General features: G+C 43.4%; 1 protein-coding gene across 3 annotated transcripts; it reads left to right on the forward strand.

The window, feature by feature from the left end:
* Window positions 1-26,685, forward strand: LOC131665381 (basic helix-loop-helix ARNT-like protein 1). Of its 3 annotated transcripts, XM_058937243.1 has the most exons (17): window positions 32-842; window positions 8,943-9,014; window positions 11,406-11,767; window positions 12,072-12,432; window positions 13,907-14,398; window positions 15,390-15,461; window positions 15,977-16,214; window positions 19,077-19,169; window positions 19,671-19,788; window positions 20,574-20,753; window positions 21,629-21,875; window positions 21,951-22,089; window positions 22,163-22,281; window positions 22,349-22,431; window positions 23,564-23,727; window positions 24,295-24,439; window positions 24,509-26,102. In XM_058937243.1, the coding sequence occupies exons 3-17, from the start codon at window positions 11,752-11,754 to the stop codon at window positions 24,691-24,693; spliced, it is 2,652 nt and encodes an 883-aa protein (XP_058793226.1). In that variant the 5' UTR covers window positions 32-842; window positions 8,943-9,014; window positions 11,406-11,751; the 3' UTR covers window positions 24,694-26,102. The 3 variants fall into 3 exon arrangements, with proteins under 3 accessions (XP_058793223.1, XP_058793224.1, XP_058793226.1); XM_058937240.1 differs by having other exon boundaries at window positions 1-842; window positions 24,295-26,685; XM_058937241.1 differs by having other exon boundaries at window positions 1-842; window positions 8,949-9,014; window positions 24,295-26,685.
* Window positions 26,686-26,711: the final 26 nt, after the last annotated feature.

A 26,711-nucleotide genomic window follows, 5' to 3' on the forward strand; every position in this document is an offset into this window, starting at 1 on the left:
TATTTAACGAAGTGCTATTCGTAATAGTTTAACTTCCACTGAAAAATAATAATAAAGTCTTAATTCTAGGGAACAGTATCCGATGAAAAATTAAACAAATAAAATTAGATATAAGAGCAGAGTGCGCGAATGAGATGCTTTGTACACTAACGCTGACATATCTCGAAACGAATGAAACGTATTGACGTCAACTGCACGCAGCAGTTTCGCGCTAAAATGATACATAAAATGTATTGTCTGCCTTAATACATAGAGACAAAAATAAAATTTTGCAGCGATCGAGATCATTTTCAGATATCTCCAAGACAATGTTTTTTCTTACAGCACACACCCAAACTCTCGCTTGTTATGCAACATCATTGTTAAAAATTAATACGCACATCGACCTAAAAAAGAAATTCAATATCTAGCGATATCGTCGAAACGTAAAAACAAGTTTATTCCAGCGTGGCGTAGGCAGTTGTTTAATCGCTTGCAGTGGCGTTGGTGTTTATTATTTGCCTCCTTCTCTCATTGAAGAGATAGAGAGAGAGAGAGAGATGCAAGTGCATCACGAGCGCATCGTGACGAGCCGTAAGGTGCTGCCGCCGTCAGGCACTGCTGCAGTTTTGATACATGTACACACAAGCACCGCAGGAGAAGACGTCACCAATAGCTTTAGTAGCGCATCGTCGCCGGGCGCCAGTTCAGTCCACGCGCTTTCCCACTGTGTCTCCCTCGTGCATGCGTCTGCCGTTCAGCTCTTCATGTGATAGTTTTTATTTGTCGCGGCTTGTGTGCAAGGTGTGCGGAGCATGTGGGCAACCTGTTGCTACTACCGGACAGATACATGTCCTTAGCCGGTAAGCGTGTGATTTTTCGTTCGTCGCGCGAAAAAAAAGAAAAATAAAGTAGCGGTGTGCGCGCGTACGCGAGGCAAGGTCAGAGACTGAGAATCCGTAGGAAAGCCCGTGGCGCGCGCTCGCCGCATCGGTGTCAGCGCCAGCGAAATAGTCAAACAAAAATTCCCGCTTCTCCGTTGTTTGGAGAGAGAGAGAAAATCCGCTGCGCGTTATTGACGACGCGATTTTTCCTTCCGACGAACGCCTCTTTTTCATTCTCACACACGCGCTCGCGTCTCGTTTTTCGCACGTCTCTGCATATTCAACGTCGGCCAGCGAGCGTTTAAGAAGACTTATCGCCGGGGCGCGCGATTCATTGCATTACCATTGCGCGCCTCTTTGTTTTTTCTTCGGGCTCGGCGCGCGCGCGAGCGGCCAGCGTTACGTAGCTGCGCAAGTAATAGACGCTTGTTTTTAGCCGGCTATTCGCTTTGCATACTGATCTTCCCGAGATTTTTCCAGTTTATCTCGCGCCCGGATGATTCGATCGCTGCTCATTTTTCTTCGTCTGCCGTCCGCTTCGCTTTTTCTTTCCCTTCGCGTTCATAACGCGAAGCGCGCAGTGCCCGTTATCTGGAAAGTTACGATTGGCTCTTTCTTTTTTTAATTTTTTTTAATGGATCACTGACGCTCGCACAGAAATTGTTTGGACAAGAGTGCAATCGGATAGACGCGTAAGAGTTAATCGCGCGTGCGTTCCTGTCTCTGACGTGGAAATCTTCATAGTCGGTCGGCGCGTCGCAGAATACAGAGTATAATGATTCAGAATGTAAGAAAGCCGCGCGAGTGCAATTCTCGGTTGCGCGAAAAATGAAACTGCGAGTCTGTCGTGAAACGTTTCGAAAATGTATACAAGCCACAGAAAAGCGATCGTCTTCCACGAGAGACAAAAAGGAGCATCGAAGAACGCTTACTGCATATCAGTCGTTCGTGATCTCTCTCTCCCTCTCTCAGTTGTCGTCGTCACTGATAATTCGCCGAGCCATCTGTATATTCAAAGCTCGGGTCTTTTCTACGGTGTACATAATCGAAACCTATGGCAATCGCACGTGCTGTCGATGCAAAATCGTGCGCCAGTTTCGAGAGAATATAGAGACGTACACGACGGAGTTGAAGGCTCTTCTCTCACTCTCCGGTCATTAATATTCATGCGCACACACATGTGGTATATTCATAATTGAGCGGCCAAATTTGAATGCCGCTTGTACTAAAAGGGAACAATTTGCTGAATTTGAATGTTTTAGCGGGATAAAGTGCTTTGAGAAAAAGTTTGAGCTTTTATCGGGGTCGGAGTTAAAATTTATTACAAGCGGTGTATGGTAAGCTGGTATTGGATAGACAGTTGCGATATCTCAATGGCAAACGAAAGTTTACGCAATAATTATGCAGTTATGCAGCAATTTTGAATGTTTCAGTTGAACTCTTAAAGTATTCGTTACGTAGAAAATCGTCGGCTAAATTGACTGCCAACTTGATTAAATTTTATTATTTTGGAAAAAGTCTTAAAAATATTTCATTATTGTATTGAACAGTTTATTGCGCTATTAGCAAGTACTGATGGTCAAAGTAAAAAGAATACCGTCGTAAACCGTATAATTCAAGCAATATTTACGAACTAATTATGTAGTCCCATTAAATTCAAGAATCACGTAATTCACGAAACAATTGATTTTGCAATACTCAGCCAAAAATCAAAAACAAAGGCTCCTAAAAACCCTTGCGCGATTCGCTCCACATATATCACAATCATAAAGTCTCGCCTGCAGCAGCGGCGGCAGCGAGATCGGCGATAACTCGCGCGCCACGGCGCAGCGACGGAGTGTAACTCACATTAGCCAAATTGACCGACGGCCTTTTGCTTTTCTATTTTCCGTTACGTAACGCCGATCTTGTTCATCTCGGCAGCAGCGGCACCGGGTAAAAATCGGTGCAGTGTTATTTCGGATAAGGCTCTGAGCGCGTTGTGCAACCGGTTTGGCTGGTTTTAGTCAAGTGAAATTTATCTATTCGATCGCTTTGTCTAGTCGTTCGTTGTCGTTTTTCCCTCCTCTCTGCTCTCTTTCTTTCGCTGGCTGCCCGAGTCAAAGTTTGTTGTGTTTGGCTAACGGGTTTTATCTGTGTAACGAGTGGCGCTTGTCAAGTGCAAATTTTTAATGAGCTTTTTCTTTTTCTTCGTGTTTCTCTTAGTGATTTTTCATTGTTGTGCGAAAGGTGCAATCTCGCGAGAATACAGTTTTGCTCGGATGACGCATGTTTTTCATGAAAATGCGCTGATGAATATTTTTCGAAAATTCGCCGAGAGGACTATATTATCCCGTGACAACCAGTGAACTTTCTTCTATCTGGAGTTTCAATTATCAACAAATTCCTTTTTCGCGCGCTCGTCAATCGGATTTACTACGTTATTTCTTGCTCGCGTTCGAGCGCGAGGAATTCCAAGTGAATGCAGCAATTGACCTTGAGCAACGAGAAATTTGACGTAGGTACGCCCGGGGAAAATGGAAATATTTACGTCTGTGAAAAGTGTAGACCTTCTCTCTCTTCTGGCGTCAAGTACATCTGACGATTGCGTAATCGACGGTGTATTCATGTATATATATAATATATACATCTATACACGAGCTCTCGGTTCTCTCTCGGGCGACGACGAAACCGGATGCGCGAGTGCGCATTGCAAATTGCAAATAATTCGCATCAAAGCTCTTCTGTATTATTCTCTTCAATGACACTGCTGCGTCCTTACCCTTGTCTCGATCCATCCCTAAAGAACTAAGTTGTTCTTTCCAGCACTCGTAGCGCTTAATTGAAAGCGCTTGGTATTGATGTTCGATAGAGCTTCGCTCATCCCCGAGTTTCGCGCGATAACCGTGTCTTTTTTCTTATCGTTGCGTCGTTTTTATGTCCAGACGTGGATAGCGAAACCTTCGCTAAATTTTCTCGCGCGTTCCGTTGTTTCGATCGAATTATCAAACCATCAATTTCCGAATTAACGATAGTGCACTCGATTGATGCGAATCGTCGACGTACAGTTTGCAACGATCTCACAATGCTAGCGACGTAAAGAAGAAACGAGTATTGCGTTTATGTGATCGCGTCGTCAGATTTTACTTTCAAGGGGCTTATACGATCGATACAATAAGTTATTTTCTTCTCTCTCTCTCTCTCTCTCTCTCTCTCTCTCTCTCTCTCTCTCTTTGTACGATCGATAAATTGAAAAAGAGCATCTCTGCGAATTGACTTGGCGAGTGATATCGATGCTTGTCGACAATGTCGGACATTTTTTTTTAAATAACATAATCTTCTGTAAATTAAAACGCGGAGATATCGTCTTTTTTCTTTTGTATAACGCTGAGCTCGAGCGCACGAAGAAACTCGGCGCGAGTATCGAGATAGTTTATCGATATGTATGCGCCTCGAAGCTGAATAAATCACGCATAATAAAAGATACGGCGCTGGTGTATTCGTCTAGGCAAAGATTTTCCGGAAAGCTTAATGATGCCGCTAAAGTATTCGGCTTTTCTTTTTTCACGCGACTGGCGATTTATCAATCGCGCGCGCATTCCATTGGAGCGAACGCGATATCAACGTCGTTTTGTACAAAAACTTGAGTGATATCGCAATTAAACAATTCAAACAGCGACAACAGAAGCGCGAATAAAAGCGCAGTTTTCTCCGCATTGATTCATCCGACACACACGTACACACACACACACACACAGATACACGCACGTACACGTTTACGCTGAAAAAGTATTCGACCTTGCTTATTTGTCGACTCAAAGTGCTTCTGGACTGTAATGGTTATAGCATGCGTGCTGTTGCGTCAGAGGTACTTCACCTTCGCGACAGCGACGTGTTTTATAATGCACGCGCGGCGCATCACGAGATGTCGCCGAGGTGTGAAATCGTCGCGCGAGCATGATATTCGTCTTTGAGTGAAAAACAGTTCTCCGGTTGCTCGTCAAGTTTGATTTTGGATTCATCGAATGTTTCCGAAGAAATTGAAGTGACTGATAATAAACCAGAATCGCTGGAATAAGAGAAACTGTGTCCATCATTTTTGCATTAATTGCAAAAATCAATAACTGAGCAATCGTTTGGATGGGCGAAAAATGATAGAATGCGATCCACTTGAAAATAGAAAGCTATGTGCGTTTATTTAATTTATTACAGCTGGTTTCAGTTGTTATTATCTTGTATTTTCAATTATTTGTAGAATGTAACGAGATAGTCGTTGCGCACTTAGGTTGCTATTGCAATTACCATGGTTACTCATAAATTGCGTTCATAACTGAAAAATAAAACGCATTATATTTCAAAACTACGCCAGCTTTTATATAGCTACATATATATACGAATTGAAAGCTTTTATCTATGTTGATAATATTGAATTACGTTAATTGTAACTGAACGTTCGAACCGTAAAGCAATGTCTGCTTACAGATAAAACAAACGTCAGTTAAAAATCCAACGAGTAAAAATATAAACTACAATGCGAAATAATAGAAAATCAAACGACTGTATGACATAACCGTGAGCGAATAGAAAAGGAACGAAGAAAATTGCTCTACGACGCGATATCGTGAAAACTCGTCACTGCACGGTGCAGCCTGCTCGCAAAATCGCAACAACGAGCTTACGTTACACGCGTGCCGCCTTACGGAAAGTTTTAGCGGGAAAATTCGAATTCAAATGAAAATCGCGCGCGAAAAGTAGAGCAACTGCGTGCGAGATGTGGCGGTGGTATCAGCGTAATTGAAATGACGACGCGGTTACGTAATCTAAGCCGCTCGCTCTTTGATCTCGCTCGCTTATAATTATTATTGCATAAATCCAAGTTTTCGCTGCCGTCGGTCGAGGGACGAATAAGAGCGAATATTGTTTGTGTGAATAGAGCCGCCGCTATATTTCTTTTCTCCTACCAGCGATTTATGAAACTCGTGATCGTGCATTTTCTCACGAACACACGTAGGGCCGTTATCCCACATGCGCACCGTGAGCTTTTAACTCTATCGGCGTGGATTGATTGGACGTACGCGATTGTTTTTGCTGCGCCAAGTTGCAATTAAAATCGTCGAATGATCTGCAAGTGACTGGCTAGGATAAAGAATTGAAAACTAAGTATATACCCGCGTCGATTAATACCTAATCGAACGTTTGACTAGCGCAATATTACATTCGCAATCGTCGTAATAAGGAAGTATCGCGCGGCATTATTTTATTGGACGTATATTTAGGATGTAAACTATTCGTTGAAACGATCGCGGCTCTTCGCATCGCCGTTCAGTCGTTGTTTCTCTCGCTTTTCCGAGTGCTCGTGAAAAAAAAACCACGTCACGCCGTAATTGTGAAAATACGAAAAAGATATCGCAGAGTAAATAAACGTCGTTAATTGCGTAATTATAAAAACGCGGCGTTCTACTCGATCGGCGGCGACGTTTTAATTGAGTAGAGCGCGCCAGCCGCTTTCAAAATTATCCGACTTTCCGGAACGACGGAAAGCGCTGCTCGCGACGCGCACGCCAAGCTCCGAGCGATCCGGCCTGTCAACGAGGCCCATTCATGCGACTCGTCGCGAAAAAGAGCATGTTTCCTCAATAAGGCGCATAACGCGCGCCGGCAGTCGTGTGCACGAGCGCGCGTCGTGCGCAAAGAAACGCGGGACTACTGTTTTCCAATCAGTCTAATTGGCGCAATGTGCATCCCACCGCCGACTGTCGCTGCCGCGCTACGAGTTACGTAATGAAAAGCCACACGCGCACGCACGCGCGCACGCAGCGTCGCGCGGAGAGATAAGAAGCGCACATGCGACTGAAGTGCAGCGTTTCCCACCGAGGCCTTGACACTGTCCGCGCAAAGACGACTGCAGCACGTGCGTTCGTGTGCGTGCGTCGACGTCGACGTCGATGCGTCGCTGGCTTTTAATCTCCGATCGGAGCATCCCACGGCAGTCGAATTTTCCTTTGGTCAGGCTTTTATCGTTCGATCGGTCACAAGGATCTTGTTCTCCAAGCCAACGTTCAAGGCACCATTTTTGCCTCGGACGCTAGGTGAAGAAATGTTGAAAATGAAAAAAAGCTCAATGCCAGCAACGACGGCAGCGCGAGTTTAAGCCGATAACCAATAATCCATCCTAATTAAATTCCCCGAGTGGATTATTATGAACATTGCGTAACCAAGAAAGCCTCTCAATCGCGTCTATAGTCGTCATATCCAACTGAAAAAAGAAAAAACAATCTGAATGAAACTCGCATAGTTTAAAAAGAAACTGTGTCTTTCGTACAGAGGCACGAGAAAAGTGAAAAAGGAAGGGATAGAAACTCTTCGTCGTTGGCAGTGAATTACGTAACGCAAGCCGGCGCATATATACGTGTATATAGCCAGAGTCGATTATCTAAGAGAGCGCACAATGGCAATATCGATGACGAAGGAGAGTAGAGAGAGAGAGAGAGAGGGAGAACCGTGACGACGTTATTGTTGGGATGCAGTTAGAACTGGCGTTGACTTGTTGACGTTCTTGAATGAAGTTCGATTGGAAATAATTTCTTTTTGTCAGCCGTTTGAATAAGTTCAGTATCGATGAACGCTCGAAAAGCCGAAATAAACGATAGCGCGCAAGCAAACCAACGAAGAAAATCCATAAACTTTCAGTTGGATTATGGATTAAGATTTCGCTTTTTCTCGCCGAAGCTCATATACCGACTTGAGCGTCTAACTGAGCACGATAAGCTGTAGGGAATGATGTAATGATTTCCAAATTGTTAGCGCTGCAACTGTGACGTATCAATAGAATTGTTACGCTCGATAACTTCCTTAAAGCTCTATTGATTTTCAAACGAGAGCGCGTAAGCCAGACGAGTTTGTGCTCGTAGCTGCAGATGCCTTCCAATCGTGCAAGGCGTCGATGTGCGAATAACGTAAACATCATTGCACGTGCTGCGCCTTTTTACTCGTATATTTGCTTCGGCGCACGCACAGCTTTTCTTTTCTTTCGTATTTCGAATTATTATTCTCACGCCGAACTACATTAAGCCATGCTCGACTGCGATTCCCTTACGAAGTGTCACTAGCTCGCCGAAAAATCCAGCGAATCGCGCATCCTGACCTAGTTTTCAGCGAGCAGATTGCAGTCGCCGATGAACGCTTCGCAGCTGCTTTCGCTTGAATCGCAAAAAAGAATGTAGCCGCAGGTGCAACTGACGTCCCTACGTAGCTGTCAATCGCAATTAGCACGCGTGTTGTGTTCCTGCCGATGTTGCGTAACTGTACCGTGGGCTCGCACTGAAGGGCTGAAGTTGAAGGTACGGCCATTGTTTGCGGCAAAATGGATTTTCGAATTTTCAATTTACAATGAAAATTCGATTAACTCGACTTTCAAACTATTATCTTCGTCAAAATAATTGAGCCAAGGCGAGACCTACCCGTGACGATAATTAGGAGTATCGCTAATTTAGCGGCGCAGCGAGAGTTCGGTGAATTGTAAAACTCGAAACAAGGGGCAGCAAAAAATGAAAGAGCGCGAGAAAAAAGAAGAAGGAGACACTCGTCTCGTTGCCAATTAAGAGTACGGAAAACCTCATACTGATCGATGAGACGATGCTGATTTTCTCGTCTCTTATTCCCGATGGAATCTGTAATCAACGACGTTAATATAATTATCAGTTTCTTATTGACAACTGGTACATTTGAGGCGAGTCGTCGGTCGACATTTATTATTCTAATCTTTAGGGTTTGATCGTGAAATGGCAATTTTCTTTTCCCAGGCGAAACACAGAATTCGCCTCCAAAAGTACATGTCGTAATGCAAATTGTCAAGGCTGCGAATTCTCCGGCTGTTTATACGTTGAAAAAAAAATCAAGCTTTATCGCACGTGCTGAATGCGGCGAAATTTCTAGTGAACGAATCCAACACTTTCTTTCGTTTTTTTTTTTCCTCGTCCAGCGCCGCGCATGTCGCTCGAAAGCGTCGACGTTTGCGGAATATGAAAAGTGCGTGTGCGAATGAACGACGTATATGTAACCGAGTTTTTTCTTTCAAGTATGTTTATTGACATTTTTTAGTTGCAGATAGCAGACGAACGGTGAAGCTGTTCAATGAAGCGGAGGCGTCGGAGTTCAGGACAAGTTTTTGAGGTGAATTATCGCACTTATCAGCTTTTATTTATTCTCTTATGAATTAATAAGGATACGAAAACAAGAAATCTTTCGTAAGGAAAAATGCTTGACCATCGTCATACTTTAGTATCAAATGCTGTAATTATCAATTATACTGTGATGAAAATTATAACCGTAAACTGTAATTTTTCTTAAAGAATATTCTACTCCGTCCGAATACCTGTATGAAAACAAATATCTAAGTGCAAGCAGAATCCAAGTGAAACGACACCGTCGTACTTCTTGTATTACACATATATATTTATCTCACGTGTGTGTAGGCGCGTTTTATATGTTTGGTAAACTCTCGTGACTGTGACACGCGTCGTTCTTTTATTTTTCGTCCCATACGACGAGTCTCACGAAAAATCCCAAGTATCTTGACGACGCTGCTGTTTTACGCGATCAAAAAAAAAATGTCCTACTACATTTGTTTCGGGGAAAAAAGGAAAAGAGCAACGTTCTATCTCGTCGAGGAAAAATGCGACGAGTTGCCACTTTGGTGTCATTTTACCAATCAATGAAATGCTCGGCGGCCATAGGTTAGCCGGAAACAATCGAGATTACCACCTTTGCCTCGGATGAGTGAACGTTACTTGATACGTTTTTGCCCCTGGTCGAAAAAATCGAGTAACTTTATCTTAAATATTTCGTAATAAATGTATTGATTTCTTACATCGGTTACAAGAGCAAAAATAACTCTCTTTCGCGTAGAAAGAAACGAATGTATTTCGAAGTTTCCACGCATCACGATATGACTGACGCGAAGAGCTCTCGAACAAAAAGGCCCGCTCGAAAAAAAAAAAAAAAAAATACAGAAGGGTCACCCGCAATATTGCTTGTATGCCATCGATGACCGATTCGACTGCAGTTATGAAGCGAAAAAAAAAAAATGCGAGTGCATCTGCGAGCTAATTGATGACGCGCGTGCACACTTCAAAGAGCCCAGGGCGGTAATTAACGAAGGGGACGGCGCGCGCGCCGGTAGTCCGATAAGCCAAACTTAACGATCATTGTTGCTACGCGCACATCAGTAAACTTGATGATCCAAGGCGCGCCACTCTCCGCGTGTGCGCGGCGCGCGTAATCGGATTTACAGCTATTTACGGGATTTTCGAAAAATACCCGACGGGAAGGCAGGTTCGAAAGAGAAAAATGAACAGAGGAAAACGCTGTCGACGAAGAATGGCGGATCTTGAAAAGTTATATCGAGCGATTGTTGAAGGGTGACCACGGTATTCGCAAAGTTGCCTCGCGGGTAACACAGATTGTCCGACACGCGAGAGCCGAGGAAAGAACTTTCCTCGTACGCGAGGCTCCGTTCGCAATATTTACATTCCGATCCCCGCGACAGAAGAGAAAAACGCAACGCGAAGGCGCAAATCATGCGACACGCCACATTACGAGGATGAAGTCGTCGTTCGAGTAAAGAGCGCTCTTTACGTAACCGAGGTGCACGGCAAGCTGTGTAAACAATACGACTGCCTTTAAAAGCTCGCACAATCTCGTTATACCGCCTCTCGGGTGAGTCGTCAAACGCGGTTGAACTTGTAATCGAGCTATTGCGTAAAGGCCGCGACGAGGAAAGAAGATTACGATCTACCGGTGGCTCTGCGCTCGCGTCCGCGCTTCCTTTTGTCCGCCGAGCATCGAAGCCGGCCGACCGCGGTTGGCATTAGCCAGCGCGCTCGCCGAAAAATTAAAGTCTCCGGGCAGAAAAACCTCCTCCGTCGATCGACGGAGCAAGGGCTGCACGCGCCAAGTCACTCCCTCTCCGATGCGCAGCGCGCTCAAGGTGAAGCAGAGAAGGGGTGGTGGCGTGGTCCAGCCCCGACTTGGGGGCGCGCGGGCGCGCGCGCGAGAGAGGAGGCGGCCTGAGTCGCCGGCGAGCGTCACTCCCACCTGCGGCTCCCGACCACGTGGGCTCGTTCGAGAGCCAAGTCGCCCGACTGCCCTCCCCTGCACCAACAGTCGCTCTCGTGACGAGCTGCGCGCTGCTTTTCATACGATACCACGCTCCGAGTCGTCGCGGTCTCTCCGTGTGTTTTCTCTGGTGCACGTGAGTGCTCGAGTGATTTGCACGGATCTCGTTTTTCTCTCTTGTGCTTCGCCGTCCTCCTGCGCTTGCGGTGACCGCTAGTGTCCATCGTTTTTCCGTTGATCCTGCTGTTGTCCCTTCAAAATGCAAGCCTGACGTTGCACCCGACAACTGTTGAATCCTTCGTTCGTCGGAAGCAATTCAGATTGGTTTTCGTATTCCCCGGAGCGTTTTTCGTTTTCGAGTGCCGCTCGAATTTTGAAGGGACTTCAATGTAGAGTTAGTGGCCTCTCTTCGATCCGGTCTTCGTTGTTTTTTTTGTGGCAGCGCAGAACTGCAACAAGAGAAAGTAAAATCTGCGTTCAACGTGGACGTCTGAACAAGCAAACGCACAGTACGCGAGTGAGTGTCCGCGACAAGAAAGGAAAACGGCGATATACGAGTGCAATCTTCCGACCGGGAGGAGCTCGTTTCATAGAGAAGAGCGAGTGAAAAAGCGCGCGAACGGCGCCGAGCGGTGAGAAAAATCGTCGGGTCTCGACGGCGGGAGGCGTCGGGGCCCAACGTGGTGGCGGTACATTCTCGACAGCTTGCGGCAATCAGTCAACGTCCGAAGACACAGACGAGCCTCGCCACGAGGCCTCCGTCGAGGATGCCGCCACTTCCGTTCCTACCTGGATGTACAGGCTCTTTGGTGAGTGCTCTCGAGCTGCCGAAAAAGAACGAAGTAGAACGCACCGAGATCCGGTCAGACGCGCGCGAGTTCTTTCGGCTCTCGGCGATCCCGTCTGTCCTGATCGATAAAAACCACTTGGTTATCGGCTTCTCTCCTTTGCGCGCATTGGCTGCCGATTGCGAAACGCGCTCTTTCGAATAATCGAGCCGTGCATGCTGAAGTTATCGGCAGCGAGCTCTGCGAAAAGAACGCCGACCCCGAAAGCGCACGCGCGCGCGCAAACAAGTTTTCATGGTCAATGTGATAATCGGTGTCCGTGTAGACGAGGGTGGAATATCGCTGGACGACAGCGTGGCGGACTGCATCAGCTTCGCGTCGTCGGCGGTGTCGTCGATCGGCATCAAGGCCGAGCAGCCGAGTTTCTTGTACAACAACAACAGCAACAGCCTAACCATGGTCGCCCAGGAGAGCCAAGCTCAGGCTGGCTACGCCGAGCTGCTTCAGCAACATCACCAGCCACCACCCGAGCCAACTTCGGATATGATATCGCTGGAAGAGCTGCGGCCGAGAGCAAGGCCGTCCACCAATTCCGACTCCGGCTCCTCCTTCGGACACGGTTATCATCATCACCAATATCACGCCAGACAGCAACAGAGCTACTATAATCTCACCAATGTGCACCAGTAAGCCATTTCGTTCGTATTATTCTTACACGTGCGTTGGTGAAAACTGGAACATTCGTGTCTGTCCGACGATGCGATTTCACTTGCAAAGGATTTGGGATTGCGCGTTTGGAAGGAAAGTTTTACATTGACGGTGCTTACGTATCGATCAAATTCACGTCGCAAGTGGTTTTCTAAGAGAGAGAGAGAGAGAGAGAGAGAGAGAGAGGCGTATTTTCGAACGAGTACATTCGTGAATGAAATTGCCAAGACGTTACGATTTCAAGAGCGCGTTCATTTTCTGTCGTCTGCTAATTGTATATGTTTTTTTAAAAGCACCGCCACGAGATTCGCACGGCCATTTGCAATAATTGCCAAGCTGAAAGCCAGAGACAACTTAACTAGGAATCGCTTAACCGCCGCTTCGGCAGCATTTCAATAAAAGCTGTCTATTACTTCGTCAAAATAGTCGGTGCTTGGCTTCCAAAGATATTATAGGATCACGCAAATCGTGCAGAGTAGCAGTTTTCACGTGAACGCTAGATAGACTTTTTCAAAACAAATCGCGAAGCTCGTTACATCACCGTGAGTACAACTCGCGGAAAAAAGAGCATCGTCGACGTCGTCGTCTTCATTGCGACTACTATACTCGCCCAAGTAGCAGCACGCGCACGCCAGATAAGCGGTTAACCTTCGCACGCCTGACTTTTCGTTTTTCCTCCAAGCGCATTTCCTCGTAAGATTGCTAGCGAGCGACGACGATACTTTTCAATTTGGAACTTGGCTAGCTATAATTGCACTGCGTACGCGTGATAGCTTTTCTTTCGACTTTTCGGTCGTCAAGATATGCTCCTTATTATGTTTTTATTGAAATGAGACTGCGGATGATGGTATTTCTTGGGCGAAAATTACGCATACGTCCAAGTTTTTCTCGAGAAAGAAGATAAAATTACATAAACAGATTTTATTCAGTGTTCATTTCCAGCGGGTTTGACAATCCTTTGAAGCTATCGAAAACAAAATTCCGAATAATATTTTGCAAATATAAACAATTAAATGTTTGCATACGGTACGAATGATTCTTCAACCGAACGGTTGAAATGACCAAATTTGAATGGTGATCGCGGACCACGCATCGAAACAACTGAAAATTACTTAGAAAAAGATTACCTAGTTTATGCAATAATATTTATTTATGTATTTTGCATACTTAAATAACTGCACATGAAATACTCACACAAATGACTATTCAATACTTACAAAGCTATGTTTGACGCATATATTTATTCTAAACAGAGAGATGTGCAAAAGAAAGTGAGCCACGGCGAAACCAAAATTGACTTTTGCCAAAAACTCGTCAACGAAAGTAGCGATCAAAACAGTTACTTTGTGAAGAGCGAGTCAAGCATTCTTTTTTGCCATGAGGAATTTCAGCACAACACTGAACATTTGATCACTGCAAGAAAAAAGTAATGTCACTTGTTTGCCACAACAGAAGTTCGTGCTCGACAGGCTACTTCGGCGACCTCGAGGCCTCAGCCCCAGCAGCGGCAGCGGCGGCGTCGACAGCAGCAGGCGGTCTGCAGGGCAGGCCCGCGGACGCCGGGCCTGTCCATGCTGCCAAGCAAGAGAGTCAGGCTGCCAACAGCAGCAACGAGTCGACGACAACAGCCGCGACAACGGTAGCAATAGCTGAGCCTGCACAGTTGTCTTATCAGCAGCAGCAGCAGCAGCAGCCACCGCAGCACATGGAGACGACTCCACAGCCGAATTCGAGCATGATAACCGAACAACAGCAGCAGCAGCAGCAGCAGACTCCAACGCGCGCCGAAGGAAAATCGTCGTCGAGACAGTATCACCATCACCACCACCACCACCATCATCACGCGAGAAACTCACAGGACGGTAGTCAGAGCACAACTGGTGATCGCAACTCAACTGGTAGCGAGTCGCAGTTTTACTCCAAGAAGAGGAAGATCTTCTACAAGTGAGTCTTGCGAATTCCAATTTGGGCCCGCATCGATAATGCGATCTGTCGGCTCGAACATTCGAGAAATCGCGAGCGCGACACGGAAGCCCGCGCGGCGCCCTCGTGTATATTAACCCAGAGAAGTTTCAGACGCGAAACCCACGCCAACCCTTTGATCCCGAAAGTTCAAAGCTGCGCAATTGCCGCAAGACTTTCCAAGACTTCTCGTCCACGCTGTTTCGCTTGCCTTCGTCAACTTTCTTTCCTCTCTTCTTCTTCGCGCCCTCGACTGTTTACAAGGTTTGCGCCGCGCACAGAGCCGCCACCGGATTGCGAATTGACGCGCTTTGCTGAACGTTTCTTCGACAATTTTACCATAGCGATCGTCGAAACCAAACAAACATTCACAAAGGTGAATAAAAGGCACACCAAGTGAACGGCGACGCGGACAAGCCAACCTTTGACAGCGAGTACGAGTATCGTTATAGCTTTCGCGTTAGCAGTTCACAGCCACTAACCGCAGTATTATTAAGCTCGCGTCAACCGATCAGCAGTACAATGCACTCGACGTTTTGCGAAATAGGAAGAAATCCATTATTTAAACGGTCGGTGCGCCAAAAAAAATCATTTTTCGTGCGATTGCATAAACGTTATAATCGTGCGCCAATGTAATCGGGCCTCTCTCACTTGCATAATTCATAACAAATGCGCGGATAGGGATAGGGTTGATACTTTTCGTGTGCATTGAGCTCCGATAACGTAACTAATCGGCCGTGTTATGTGCCTAATTGTCGGCACAATGATCAACGGAATTCAGAACAATTGTCTTTTTTGATCGAATGGGGTTTCGATGACGCAGGTGCCGTTCAATTAGTTGGCATACTTTCGAGCTAATGCTTTCCCTGTACCTTCGACGGAATCGTCTCATCTTGACTTGACTGACTCGTCGTGGCGATGCCGGAAACGTTCTTGGTCACGCTCGTACAATGCCTCGCATTTTTACTTTCAGCGATGGTAGTGAAGCAATGGACGACCAGGCCGACGACGCCAAATCCGTCAGATCGAACGACGACAGTAAAAAGTAAGTCCTCACACGATTTCTATCTCTAAACACTGCAATTATCAATGAAAGAAATCCTGCAACTTTGCTATTACAAGAATTATGCAATGTCGGTTAGAGCGTTGCAATTTCGATGACCTTGACCCAACTTGATTGCCAGCGACGACGTGTATGCGGCTTCTTTTCCAAGGGGCATGACTTTCCTTGTAAACACACGTGTATCTCGTGCCGTAAATCGAATTGAAATGTCTAAAACGACGCGTGGTTTTTTCCCCCCAAATTTCTATCTCCGCTAAGTGACCGACGACACTTGGACTGATTCTTTCGGAAAAAAAATGACGTACGCCCACTTCCGCCGTCGCGTCTATCTTTAACTTTATCCTGATCCCATTACAACGAGCGTAATGCGATTTGCTAGTGCTGTTCGACGTTGAAAACTTGGCGGGAAACCGGGCTATAGTCGATCGTTTCTTCTATTTGTGGAATTCTTCGAATATCTTTAATGCCACACGACTGTTGAAATGTTTAAAATCTAGGCAGAATCACAGCGAGATCGAGAAGCGCCGCAGGGACAAGATGAACACGTACATCACGGAGCTCTCGGCGATGGTGCCGATGTGTCACGCGATGTCGCGCAAGCTCGACAAGCTGACCGTGCTGCGCATGGCCGTGCAACACCTAAAAACCATCCTTGGCGCCGTGACTTCTTACACCGAGGGCCACTATAAGCCTGCTTTCCTCAGCGATCAGGAACTCAAGACTTTGATTCTTCAGGTACTTTTGAAAATCGGTATGCGGTACGGAGTTCTGAATCGCGCGCGTTTTAACTGTTGGAATCCAGAAGCCACGATTAGTTATGGATGTTTAATAATTATTCTTCTTTTCTCGTTTGTCGGTCGGCAGCTGTCGAGCTTGATAATTCTTACGGTTGGCTGTTCAATCACAAAAAGTGAATTAAAACGAAGGACGACAACATTTATTCAGTAATGTTTGCGTCTGCAATTATACTGATTTTTACTTCCGACGATGCACCATATCTGTTGAAGTTCTAATTATTACAACAAATTACAATAGCGAAAAGCTCGATTTGTAGCAAAGCGCTCGTGTTTCGGACTCGATTGATACAATACTCGTAAAACTACTTTTCCCTCCGTAAAGTACACTAAGAATACTAAGGATTCGATTGGAACGCACGCTTTTACGAAATAAGTCATTTTTCACAAACATAAATTATATCAATCTTTGGGCCCTAGTTTTACGGTTGACAGATTGTTTTGAAAGAAAAATTTGTAAGCTAAGTTTGATAAAAATCAATTGGCTGCGACCAAAAAATTACTTTTTCGCAGCCTTGTGATAGAAGTTCTGTGCGACCACGCGTCGTGTCCCTTGCAATTTTGCCATACCGAAACGATCCACCGTTGTCATGCTGCGAATTGCAACTTACAAATCTACCGAAACTTCGCGACGCTGCGTCGAGGAAATTAAAAAAGGATAACTATGACGTAAACTCACTCTCTCTCTCTCTCTTTCTTCTTGTCGGACGTCACTTAGTAAGCGGATTGCAACGAGCGAATACAAGTCTCAAATTATCGTAACAGCGGTGAAATATGATTTTTTTTTGCGACTCAAATAAAAAGAGTCACACGATCACACGAGTGTTTAAATCATTGCCCATTGAACAGTCGCACTTTCCATAAATTTCGCAAATGGTCAATTACCGGCGGCGAGCGGATAGATAGCGGTTTATCTGTGAAAATGGATCTTACACTTTCCTTTTCGCTATCGTTCAATGCAGGTGTGTGACTGTAAATGCATAAAGTATGGTTTGAAAGTATAGGTGTGTGTGTGTGTGTGTGTGTGTGTTGGTGCGCGCGCGCGTGTACGAAACTAATGAGATATTCCTTCTTTTTTCATTGAGTAATATTTTTTTATAGTTTATGCGCGTAGAAAAAATACGTTGTCTTGCTGCCACGACGTCATGCAAACACATCTGTTAAGTTACAGAGACAAGCTTAAGTGTGTAAACTCATGCATTCGCTTCAAAATAGCTTGCGATCGGTCCAAAAACTAGTTTATTTAAATTTTTTACATTTAGAAAAATTCTTTTCTTCTGTAACCATTATTCTTCGTATAATCCAAGACAACACAAAGGAACAAAATCCTTTCAAGGTTTCGCATGCTCGTAATTCAACGTCTATTTCTTCTGACGAATCTGCGTAATTACAACTTAAATCGATTTGTAAAATCACTGCGTAACAGTATAAGTCAGTTCAACAATTCACTTAAAAAAAAAGTCAAAGCAGCATATCTCACTTTCTACCACACCCGCGCGCTACTGCCTGATTCATGAATTGCGCGCGCGCGCGAAGAAAAAAAATACTGACTTGCCGGTTCACCGTCCGATTGTCCGTACATACACGTATGTTGCAACAACTTACGGTGTTAAGGATACATATATATTGTAAAAGTTTATCCGGCATGCATAATGAAGGTGCTACTACTACGCTTATAGGTTGGGTTGGGTTGGGTTATGTAGCGCACTTTGATTCGGGAACTTGTGTAAGTGATATATTGTTCGTTCGTTCATTATACCTAGTCACTCAATTATAACAAAACTTTCGTTTTATCGGTCGATTTATAAATTTTGATCTATAGATTGATTATATGAAAATTATAGATTGCGTCGTGAGAAAAACGCATTTATTATTTGAAATATAGTGCAACTGATACAGTTTCTTATCTGAAACTCTCAATAGAACAGTACAAAAAGGCTGTTGGAATAAGAACTTTTTTTCTGAAAGTGGAATGCAATAAAACGTAAGAACTATAATTTATTAATATTCAAACATCTGAACTTTTTTAACATTAAAATATAATTTTTTATTAAAAAAGATCTTTTTTACGGTGTAAGATGATTATTATAAATAAAATAAAAGAGTGATAAAAAATTTTTTTAAGAGACATATTATACTAATTATATTACTTATATGCTAAGTTTAAACAATAAATAAGAATAAAAGTATGTTTGAAATACTAGATCGAATAAGCATTCCGAAGGACAATTTTCCTTTCGAAATCTCATTATCCAATATGCAGTATCATTATCACTGCGTACGTATCGAAGGCACTCGCGCGACCGAAGCGAAACTTTCGGCATTCTCACGCGCGCGCGCTCCGACATACGTGCCTCGGCTTGCATAATACTCGTATCTGCTAGTTCCACATTGTCAAATTAATTACTATCGCGGCAGTGTATCGCCGTCAGGATAAGGAACTTGAAAAGAAAAAAAGGAGTCTGCAACGCTGAGTCACTTAATTGTCTGGATGTAATTGATGGCGATTGCAATTTGTTTGGTTCGGCGTAGGCTCGACGGCGAGAGCTTTCACGATCGTTTATTCCTTCTTGGAACGATCTCTCGGGCGCGTAAATATATATATATATATATATATATATATATATATATATATATATATATATACATATACATACACGTATGCGAATAAGAAGAAAGGGGTTCGTTCTGCGAGATGTGCAGCCTTAGAAAAAGTTTGACGCGCGAGAGAGAACAAAAGACAAGTAGGTGGTTCTCGTGCGCGCACCCGCTCATTCCCGTTACCATTGTTATGTGTTCGCAGGCAGCCGAGGGTTTCGTTTTCGTGGTAGGATGCGATCGCGGCAGGATTCTCTACGTCTCCAAGTCTGTCTCGCAGACTCTGAATTACTCTCAGGTAAGCATCTACAACGAATGCCGTCGCTTTGGCTTGCCAGAACGATGCCAGGCGCGCGCGTCTTACATCATCGCGTAACTTGGTCGCCGCGGCGAGTTGAAGACCGGACAAATAAAGGCAAGCGAATCAATAAATTAGCCGGACAAACAGCCGCAATCGGTTCACCCAGGCCCTTTCCTGTCATTTCCGCTTGTAGGTGCAATATAGCGGCTATCTAGTGGCTAATTGGATAAACGCGTTGACGCGAGCAGCGAGCAGGATGCACGCCACAGCCCTTCTGGGCCCCCAGTCTGGCCCGCCAGACCCAAGAGTCGCGCAAACCCATTGTACGCGAACCGGTCCGTCGCGCGCATTATTCCGATATTGCAAAATGCTCCGATAAGACCTCGCGAACTTGACCTCTGAAGTGACAGTGCTTGTAATAGCGACTGATACGAGTACTCCTTTTCTTTCGTTCTTTCTCTTTGCTTTTCTGTTTCTGCACGCCGTCATGACGAACAGGGCGATCTGCTGGGGCAGAGCTGGTTTGACATCTTACACCCGAAGGACGTGGCTAAGGTCAAGGAGCAGCTTTCCTCGTCGGATCTCAGTCCCCGCGAGCGTCTCATCGACGCTAAGAGTAAGTACAAAGTCATCGAGTATCGAGTGTGATTTCTATCGGGCGAAGCCGCGCGTTAGATGTGTCAGCGAGCAGAGAAGCCCGTGCCGCGGAGTCGTCGTCTCTTTCTCAAACTATTGCGGCGCGGCTCGCTGCGGAGATCGCGAGTTACGTCACGCGATACGCGGCCGCCCGCGGAGAGCGAAAGATCGTTATATCGCGAGCCGCGAGAACGTTGCGCAACCGTCATCGCCGGCGGCTCGTGCGCAAACTGTGAGCACGGCAGCGCTTTGCGCCAGACCACAAGCCAATCGGCCGTTTAACGAGTGGGCTCGAGGGACTTTTCTTATTTTTCCCGACGATCCAAATGCTTTTCCGTGACAACAAAAGCAGGAGAGCCGGCCGATTCGCCCGCACCAATTTCGATTCATTAGCGCGAAACGGCGCAGCTAACCAATTGCCGACTTGACTTTGATCTTCGTATTTTACGCCTGTTTGCCCTTCGATTGTTTGTTCGTCGCTAATTTGGTTATGACCAACTGAAACGTGGCATCGACGATCCTTCATTATTTCGTTTTTCTTTTCTTTTGTTGTTTTTTTATTTTTTATTTTTTTCGAGCGATGCGAAGGATTTACGTGAATCATTGTTTTGATGAGAGGACTTACTGTCTCTGTTGAAATCAAGTCCGTTGGATCTGCATGTTGTATTGATTCTGTTCAAGTCAACATTTTAAACATTGCAGGACAACACCAAATGTCTGTGATAAATGTACTCGCGAATTTGAACGTTACGATTATGTTTAAAGCGATGCTGCCGGTGAAGACGGACGTACCGCAAGGTGTATCGAGGCTGTGTCCAGGAGCGCGACGCTCCTTCTTTTGCAGAATGAAGCGAAAGGTGGACAGTCGTTGTGCCGAGTCGCAGATCAAGGAGGAGGCCGACACAACCACTGGCTATCACAGGCGGAAAAAGCAGCAGAATTACGGTAAGCCTGGGTGAAAACGATTTCCCGAAAATCGCAAGCATCGGGCGGCATTGCGAGAAGAATTCGCGAGCTCACAGACGAGCAGCTTTCGGAAATCGTCTTATCGCAAAAGGGCTCCGCGAAATACGCCGAGGGCAGGTGTACAAAAGCTTCGGTGCAAAAGAAAAAGGAGGTGTCTCACCTTTCCAACGGAAATTCGTAGTCACTCGATCGCGAGGAAAAAAAAAGGGACCGAGGAGGAATAAAGCGACGCGAGTCACATCTGCTCGCGCGCGAGCGATTAGCTTTCCGCCCTTCTCGATACAAAAGACTCTCTCGCTTTTTCGCGGGAGGGTGAGAAGAAATGCCATTCCTCGCACTGAGATTGTCGCGCGCCACCTATAGCTCGTGAAATTGGCGAAATACGGAGAAACTTTCTTTCCTTTGTAATTTGTACTTTGCGCAACGAATCGTTTTCAACCGGAAGATTTTACGGTTTTCAACTTTATTCGCGCGATACGGTATCTCAACTAGCTCGCGCGCGCGCGCGCGCGTGCGCGTTCAGAGTATTAATTTCATAGGATTTATTGCCCACCGGATAAAGAGAGTGTGCACAATAATTGCGCATACCGCTAGATTACATGGGCGCGGCGGCGCACTCAGAGGCGGCGATTAAGCGTTTGATAAATCGACGAGAAGTTTATTCTTGAGATTGAAATAAAGCCGATCGTTTGAATTTCACGATGATCGCTGAACGAAGCGCAGAGAGCACGATCGAAACGACGCCGGATTGACAGCGTCCGAGTCCTTCCGGCGCTCCTCAAATACGACCAATCTCGATTCCGAAGCGCGGCGAAGTAGCACGAGTACGACGGAAAGTGGTTTTCTGTCGACAGACTGGAAGTACTGCGTGATTCAATGTACGGGCTATTTGAAGTCGTGGGCACCGGCGAAGATCGGGCTGGAGGAGCAGGAATCCGAAGTCGACGGCGAGGCTTGCAACTTGTCGTGCTTGGTCGCCGTGGGCAGAGTGCAGGCTCCGCTGGTGGCGCCGACTTCGACGCCGCGCAGACTGAGATTGCGCACCATCGAATTCGTCTCGCGACACGCCATGGACGGCAAGTTCCTGTTCGTCGACCAAAGGTATCGCCCATTTAGCTGGCGCTCGCATTCTAGCCCGAAATCCATGAGTATTAACGAGCATTAACTGACAATCAGAGCTACGTTAGTGCTGGGCTTTCTCCCGCAAGAACTGTTGGGGACCAGTATGTACGAGTATTACCACCACGATGATATACCCCATCTGGCGGAATCGCACAAAGCGGCACTACAGTCCTCCGAAAGAATTACCACTCAGGTACGTCACCTTGCGTACCTTGGCTACCGATCGAAGAACCTTCAAATCACAGCGAATCTCCTGTTGTCCGTAGGTGTATAGGTTTCGTAGTAAAGCTGCGAGCTTCGTCAGGCTTTGCTCCGAGTGGAAGTCTTTCAAAAATCCCTGGACCAAGGACATTGAGTACCTCATAGCTAAGAATTCCGCGGTTTTGTACGTCCCTCGCAAATCAGTTCGAGAACACGACCCTTTCGTTTTACTTATCTTTTGCTTCTTGTAGCTCGGACACGCGGCAAGTCGAGAGTAGCGCTAATCGCTCCGAAGGTGGCAGCGTGCAAGAGAATTACGATTACTTCGCGCAAAGTAAGTTCGATAATTAATAAAATTCTAGACTTATGATAAAATCGTTACTTTCTCAGTAAAGTTCACTTGTCTCGTCGAACTCGAGTTATTTATACATCTATCAATTTCTCTCCACGCGCAATACTCACAATTACCTGCCAACACTTTTTTCTCTAAAATGTGGTTATCAGCCATTAATTATTTTTATGACCATATCATTTTATCATTTTCCTCGATCTTATCGCCGATAAAAATTTTTTCTACCACTAAAACTATCTTTGCAATTTGCAAATAATGATATACTATCACGTACGCATTTAATACTGCTGCAACGATTAATTTTTTATTATCTGTCAGGTGAACATTCACCTCTTATCAGGTTTAATAACGTAATAAGTGAGAATCGTCGTTATATTATTTGCGAATGCATCTTTGACGTCAAGCAGTTAAGAGCTTTATTCTTGAAAATTACGAACGCTAGACTATAAAAAATTTAATTAAATGTGCAGAGAAACACGTTTTTGTTTTGAATTAAGTAACAACGGCTTACATATTCGGAACTCACTGTGTTATTACAAAGCTCCACGTGCAGATTTTTGCTGAACGATTTGATTTCTGTTCTCGACTATATCGATCGGCATTGGTGTTTCTAGTAAAATATCGCTTTCTATGTGAGATTATTCTATCTTATCGTACACGCATTTTTCACGCACTTGTATTTTCCACGTTAACAAAGACACTAAGCGAAGCTAGAAGCAGCGCTGTTTTCAGAACTCACGTAGCAAACGATCATATTATTTACAATAAATTATCAAAAACCAAAATTTTATTTTACTGTTTATTTTTTTTAATTTGTTCGTTTGACAAGGAGACTCGACCAAACTGCAAAACATTTTGATGTAAACGTTTTCAATGTTTTCAAGTTTGGCAGGATATTATTGTTATGCTTTTTTATTTATCACTTCGAAAATATCAAACTTGCATCTGAGTTTGATATACGGGAGAACGATTTTAAAGTTGAAAAAATAATGCAACTAGTGTAGAAAAGAGCGATATACTTCAATAAACTTCTTTTCACTAAAAAGTTTCAATGGAAAGCTCCTTCAAACGAGGTACAATAGAAGATACTTAAGAGTGGGTACGCGAATTGCAGGTAACGGAGGATTGGAAAGGCTAATATCAAGCCACGTTGAGGTAAGTAAGATCGGCCGTCAAATCGCGGAAGAGGTTCTGGACCTGCAAAGGCGCAGCGATCAAGACTCCTCGTCGGGCAGTAGCCCGACGCCTGGACCGGAACCCACTCTGCTTAACCCCGAGGTAATCATCATATTCGCAAACGATTCGCAGCACGACGTTTATTGATGACTTTTAACCGGTTTTTACTGATAATAACACCTGTGACGAATTTACCTATCGAGCAATATTCCTCAATAAACGTTGTTCTGGATATATCAAGGCATTTGGCACAAGCGTTAGTTTATTATATCACTATTTTATAGCTTTGTGGCTTCCTGTCACATTTTTAAATCATTCTAAACTAGAAAATCCTAATATCCACTTTATGATTATTAATAAGTCTGCAGCTATCTGCTTTTAGCTAATTATTGAATTATCGCAGGAGTAGGTACAGTGTAAAGAGAGTCGAACGTAAGTAGCTTACAAATCGTTAAGTGTGAAGTAATATTTAACTTCGTACAAACTTCGTCCAAACTTGAGCAGATTGTGATCGAATCTATCGCTAAAACCCTACTTGACAAGCTGAATATTGCACTTAATGCATCTGTGTACCTTCGGACTTTTGTCGTTGTACGCAACATCTCCACAGCAGTTTGGCCTTGAATTTCAATCCTATCTTTTTTTTCTCAATGTTGTTTACATGAACAGTCGCAGATAACGACAACGGCATCTCCAGAGCAGCCAACGGAAGTGCGACAAGGTGCGGGCAGCGACAATAGCAGCAGTAATCGAACGTCAACGTACAGCCAGATGAACAGCAATGTTCAACTCAACATCATTGCCAGTGATCAAGGTAGAGCTCGAAGATTTTCTTTCTCATTCATATACGAATATATGCAATGTACCAACGTGTGGATCGTAGGACCACCAGTTGAAGAAGAAATGATGGAGATAATCGGTGGTACAGCGATAAACGAGTCGCCAAATCCAGTACCAACGGACGGAAACGATGAAGCTGCGATGGCTGTGATCATGAGCTTACTCGAAGCCGATGCTGGTCTCGGTGGACCTGTCGACTTCTCGGGATTACCTTGGCCTTTGCCTTAGCGCGTCGACGAACTTTTTAAGTGTGCTGTGAAAGCGCGTTTGTCGCAAATGAATATGCTCGTGGCTCGTTTGGACATAAAAGACGTGAGGACATAAAAGTCGTTTGGACATAAAAGAGGACGTAAAAGAAAAGAGGAGAAACTTGATGTCTTTTTTGATCGATTTTCAATTTGACGAAAGAACAAATTCAACGTATGTTGTGATAATTTACAGTAGAGTGAATTGTGTACGAGCATTATTTTTTAAATGTTAGTATTGTTGTATACAAAGCTAGAATGAAAAAAGTATGGTGCTGAAGTTACAACTTTCGATTACGTTCAGTTTTACTGTGCTGTATTTTATGTTAAAAGTTGACAAATGCATGATTCATGCGAACATATTTATTACAAAACATCATATTAGGAATAGTATCAGAATTGGTCATATTTTTTAACAATACGTTTATTGTATTGATGTGCATTGCTGGAAATCAAAATTGATTACGATATTATCAGTTTTAATTAAAATGTAAATAAAAGAGTTTATTATCAAGAATTGTTCACATATTATTTCTTAATGTATGAATGCGTTCGATTAAATTTTCTGTATTGTAAAAAATATGTTTGATGTAATTCATACAGAAATTGTGAAAAATGTTATATGTAAGAAATATATAAATGTCCTCGTAATTAATTAGGTAAACAAACAAATTTAGGTGAATTTTCAAATGTATTTTTTGTTTGTACAATAAGTTTTAGGTATTGCCATGTAAATACTACGTGTTTATAAAATTTATTTATAAACATTCAGTGTATTAGATTACAAGTAAATAATTATTGATTATAAGTGGGAGAAACTTTGTAAATTAGTTATATATGAAGTTAATGTTTACATGGGAAAAAAACATCAAAACAGATATTGTGTAATGTTTTTTTTGCGAATCTCGAAAAGGTTTTTTGTCTGGAAAAATAATGTCGTATGAAAAAAATCAATGTGAATATTAAAAATATATAGTAATGAAAGTTTTAATTTTTTTATATGATTAAAAAAATTTTGCCATTGATGAGTAATTAATTTAATTCAACTTAGTTCAATTCAATTGGCAAAATTGGCAAAACTTTAATCACTTATCAATGGCAGAAAACATTTTGCCATTAATAAGTAATTAATGTATGTACATAGCTTTGTAAAGTTTTTGTAAGTATTTAAACAAAATAATATATAATTGTTTCCACTCAAAATAGAAAATAGTATTTTATAATTTTCAATTGTGCAATATTTACATAAAAACGCATCAAAGTTGTTTATGTAATAATAACAAGACCATGAAAATGTGATTACATTTATATCTGCGTAATCATTTTTCTTAAATAAAGTGTTTATCATTTCACGAGATGATTGAAAGATGCCATAAATGATAAAAACTATTTTTCCTTAAATTGTTTTTTTGTAAAACATTTAGAAAGTTTTGATTTATAATTTAATTAATTTCTATAAAGTTTGTAAAATATTTTTTAACTTTTTATTGATTAATGAAAATTTTTTTATAATAAAAAAACTAGTACCGAAATAAAATCAATTTTGTACTGTTCACATTGATTTTTGTCGCATTAAAAAACTTAAAATTATAACAATTGTATGGTGTTAATAGTTCCCTTCACTCCATCATTTCATAATTATAAATAGTTTTTTAGGTAAAGTCAGTAAAATCTAAAAAAGATAGAATCGAAACAAAATTTTGTGGGGCTTAAATTAAAAAAATTTTATAAATTCTATTTGACCGTGTGATATTAAAGCAATGAATGAAAGATTTCCATAAAAACACTAGAAAATTGATAATTTATACAAGTATAAATATATTTTTGCTTTAAATTTTAGACATTTACAACTTCTATAACTTTGTTTATACATTTCATTTATTAAATTTAATCTTCAACATATGAAAACTCCAAGAGTGACCTCAATAATGAAAAACATTACTATCAACTTACTTGTTAGAATATTAGAAATTAAGCACACTATATGTACAAAAATACATA

The sequence above is a fragment of the Phymastichus coffea genome, unplaced genomic scaffold (genome assembly GCF_024137745.1).
Source record: "Phymastichus coffea isolate CEN01 unplaced genomic scaffold, Cenicafe_Pcof_1.1 PCOF00050, whole genome shotgun sequence".
NCBI lineage: Eukaryota > Metazoa > Arthropoda > Insecta > Hymenoptera > Eulophidae > Phymastichus > Phymastichus coffea.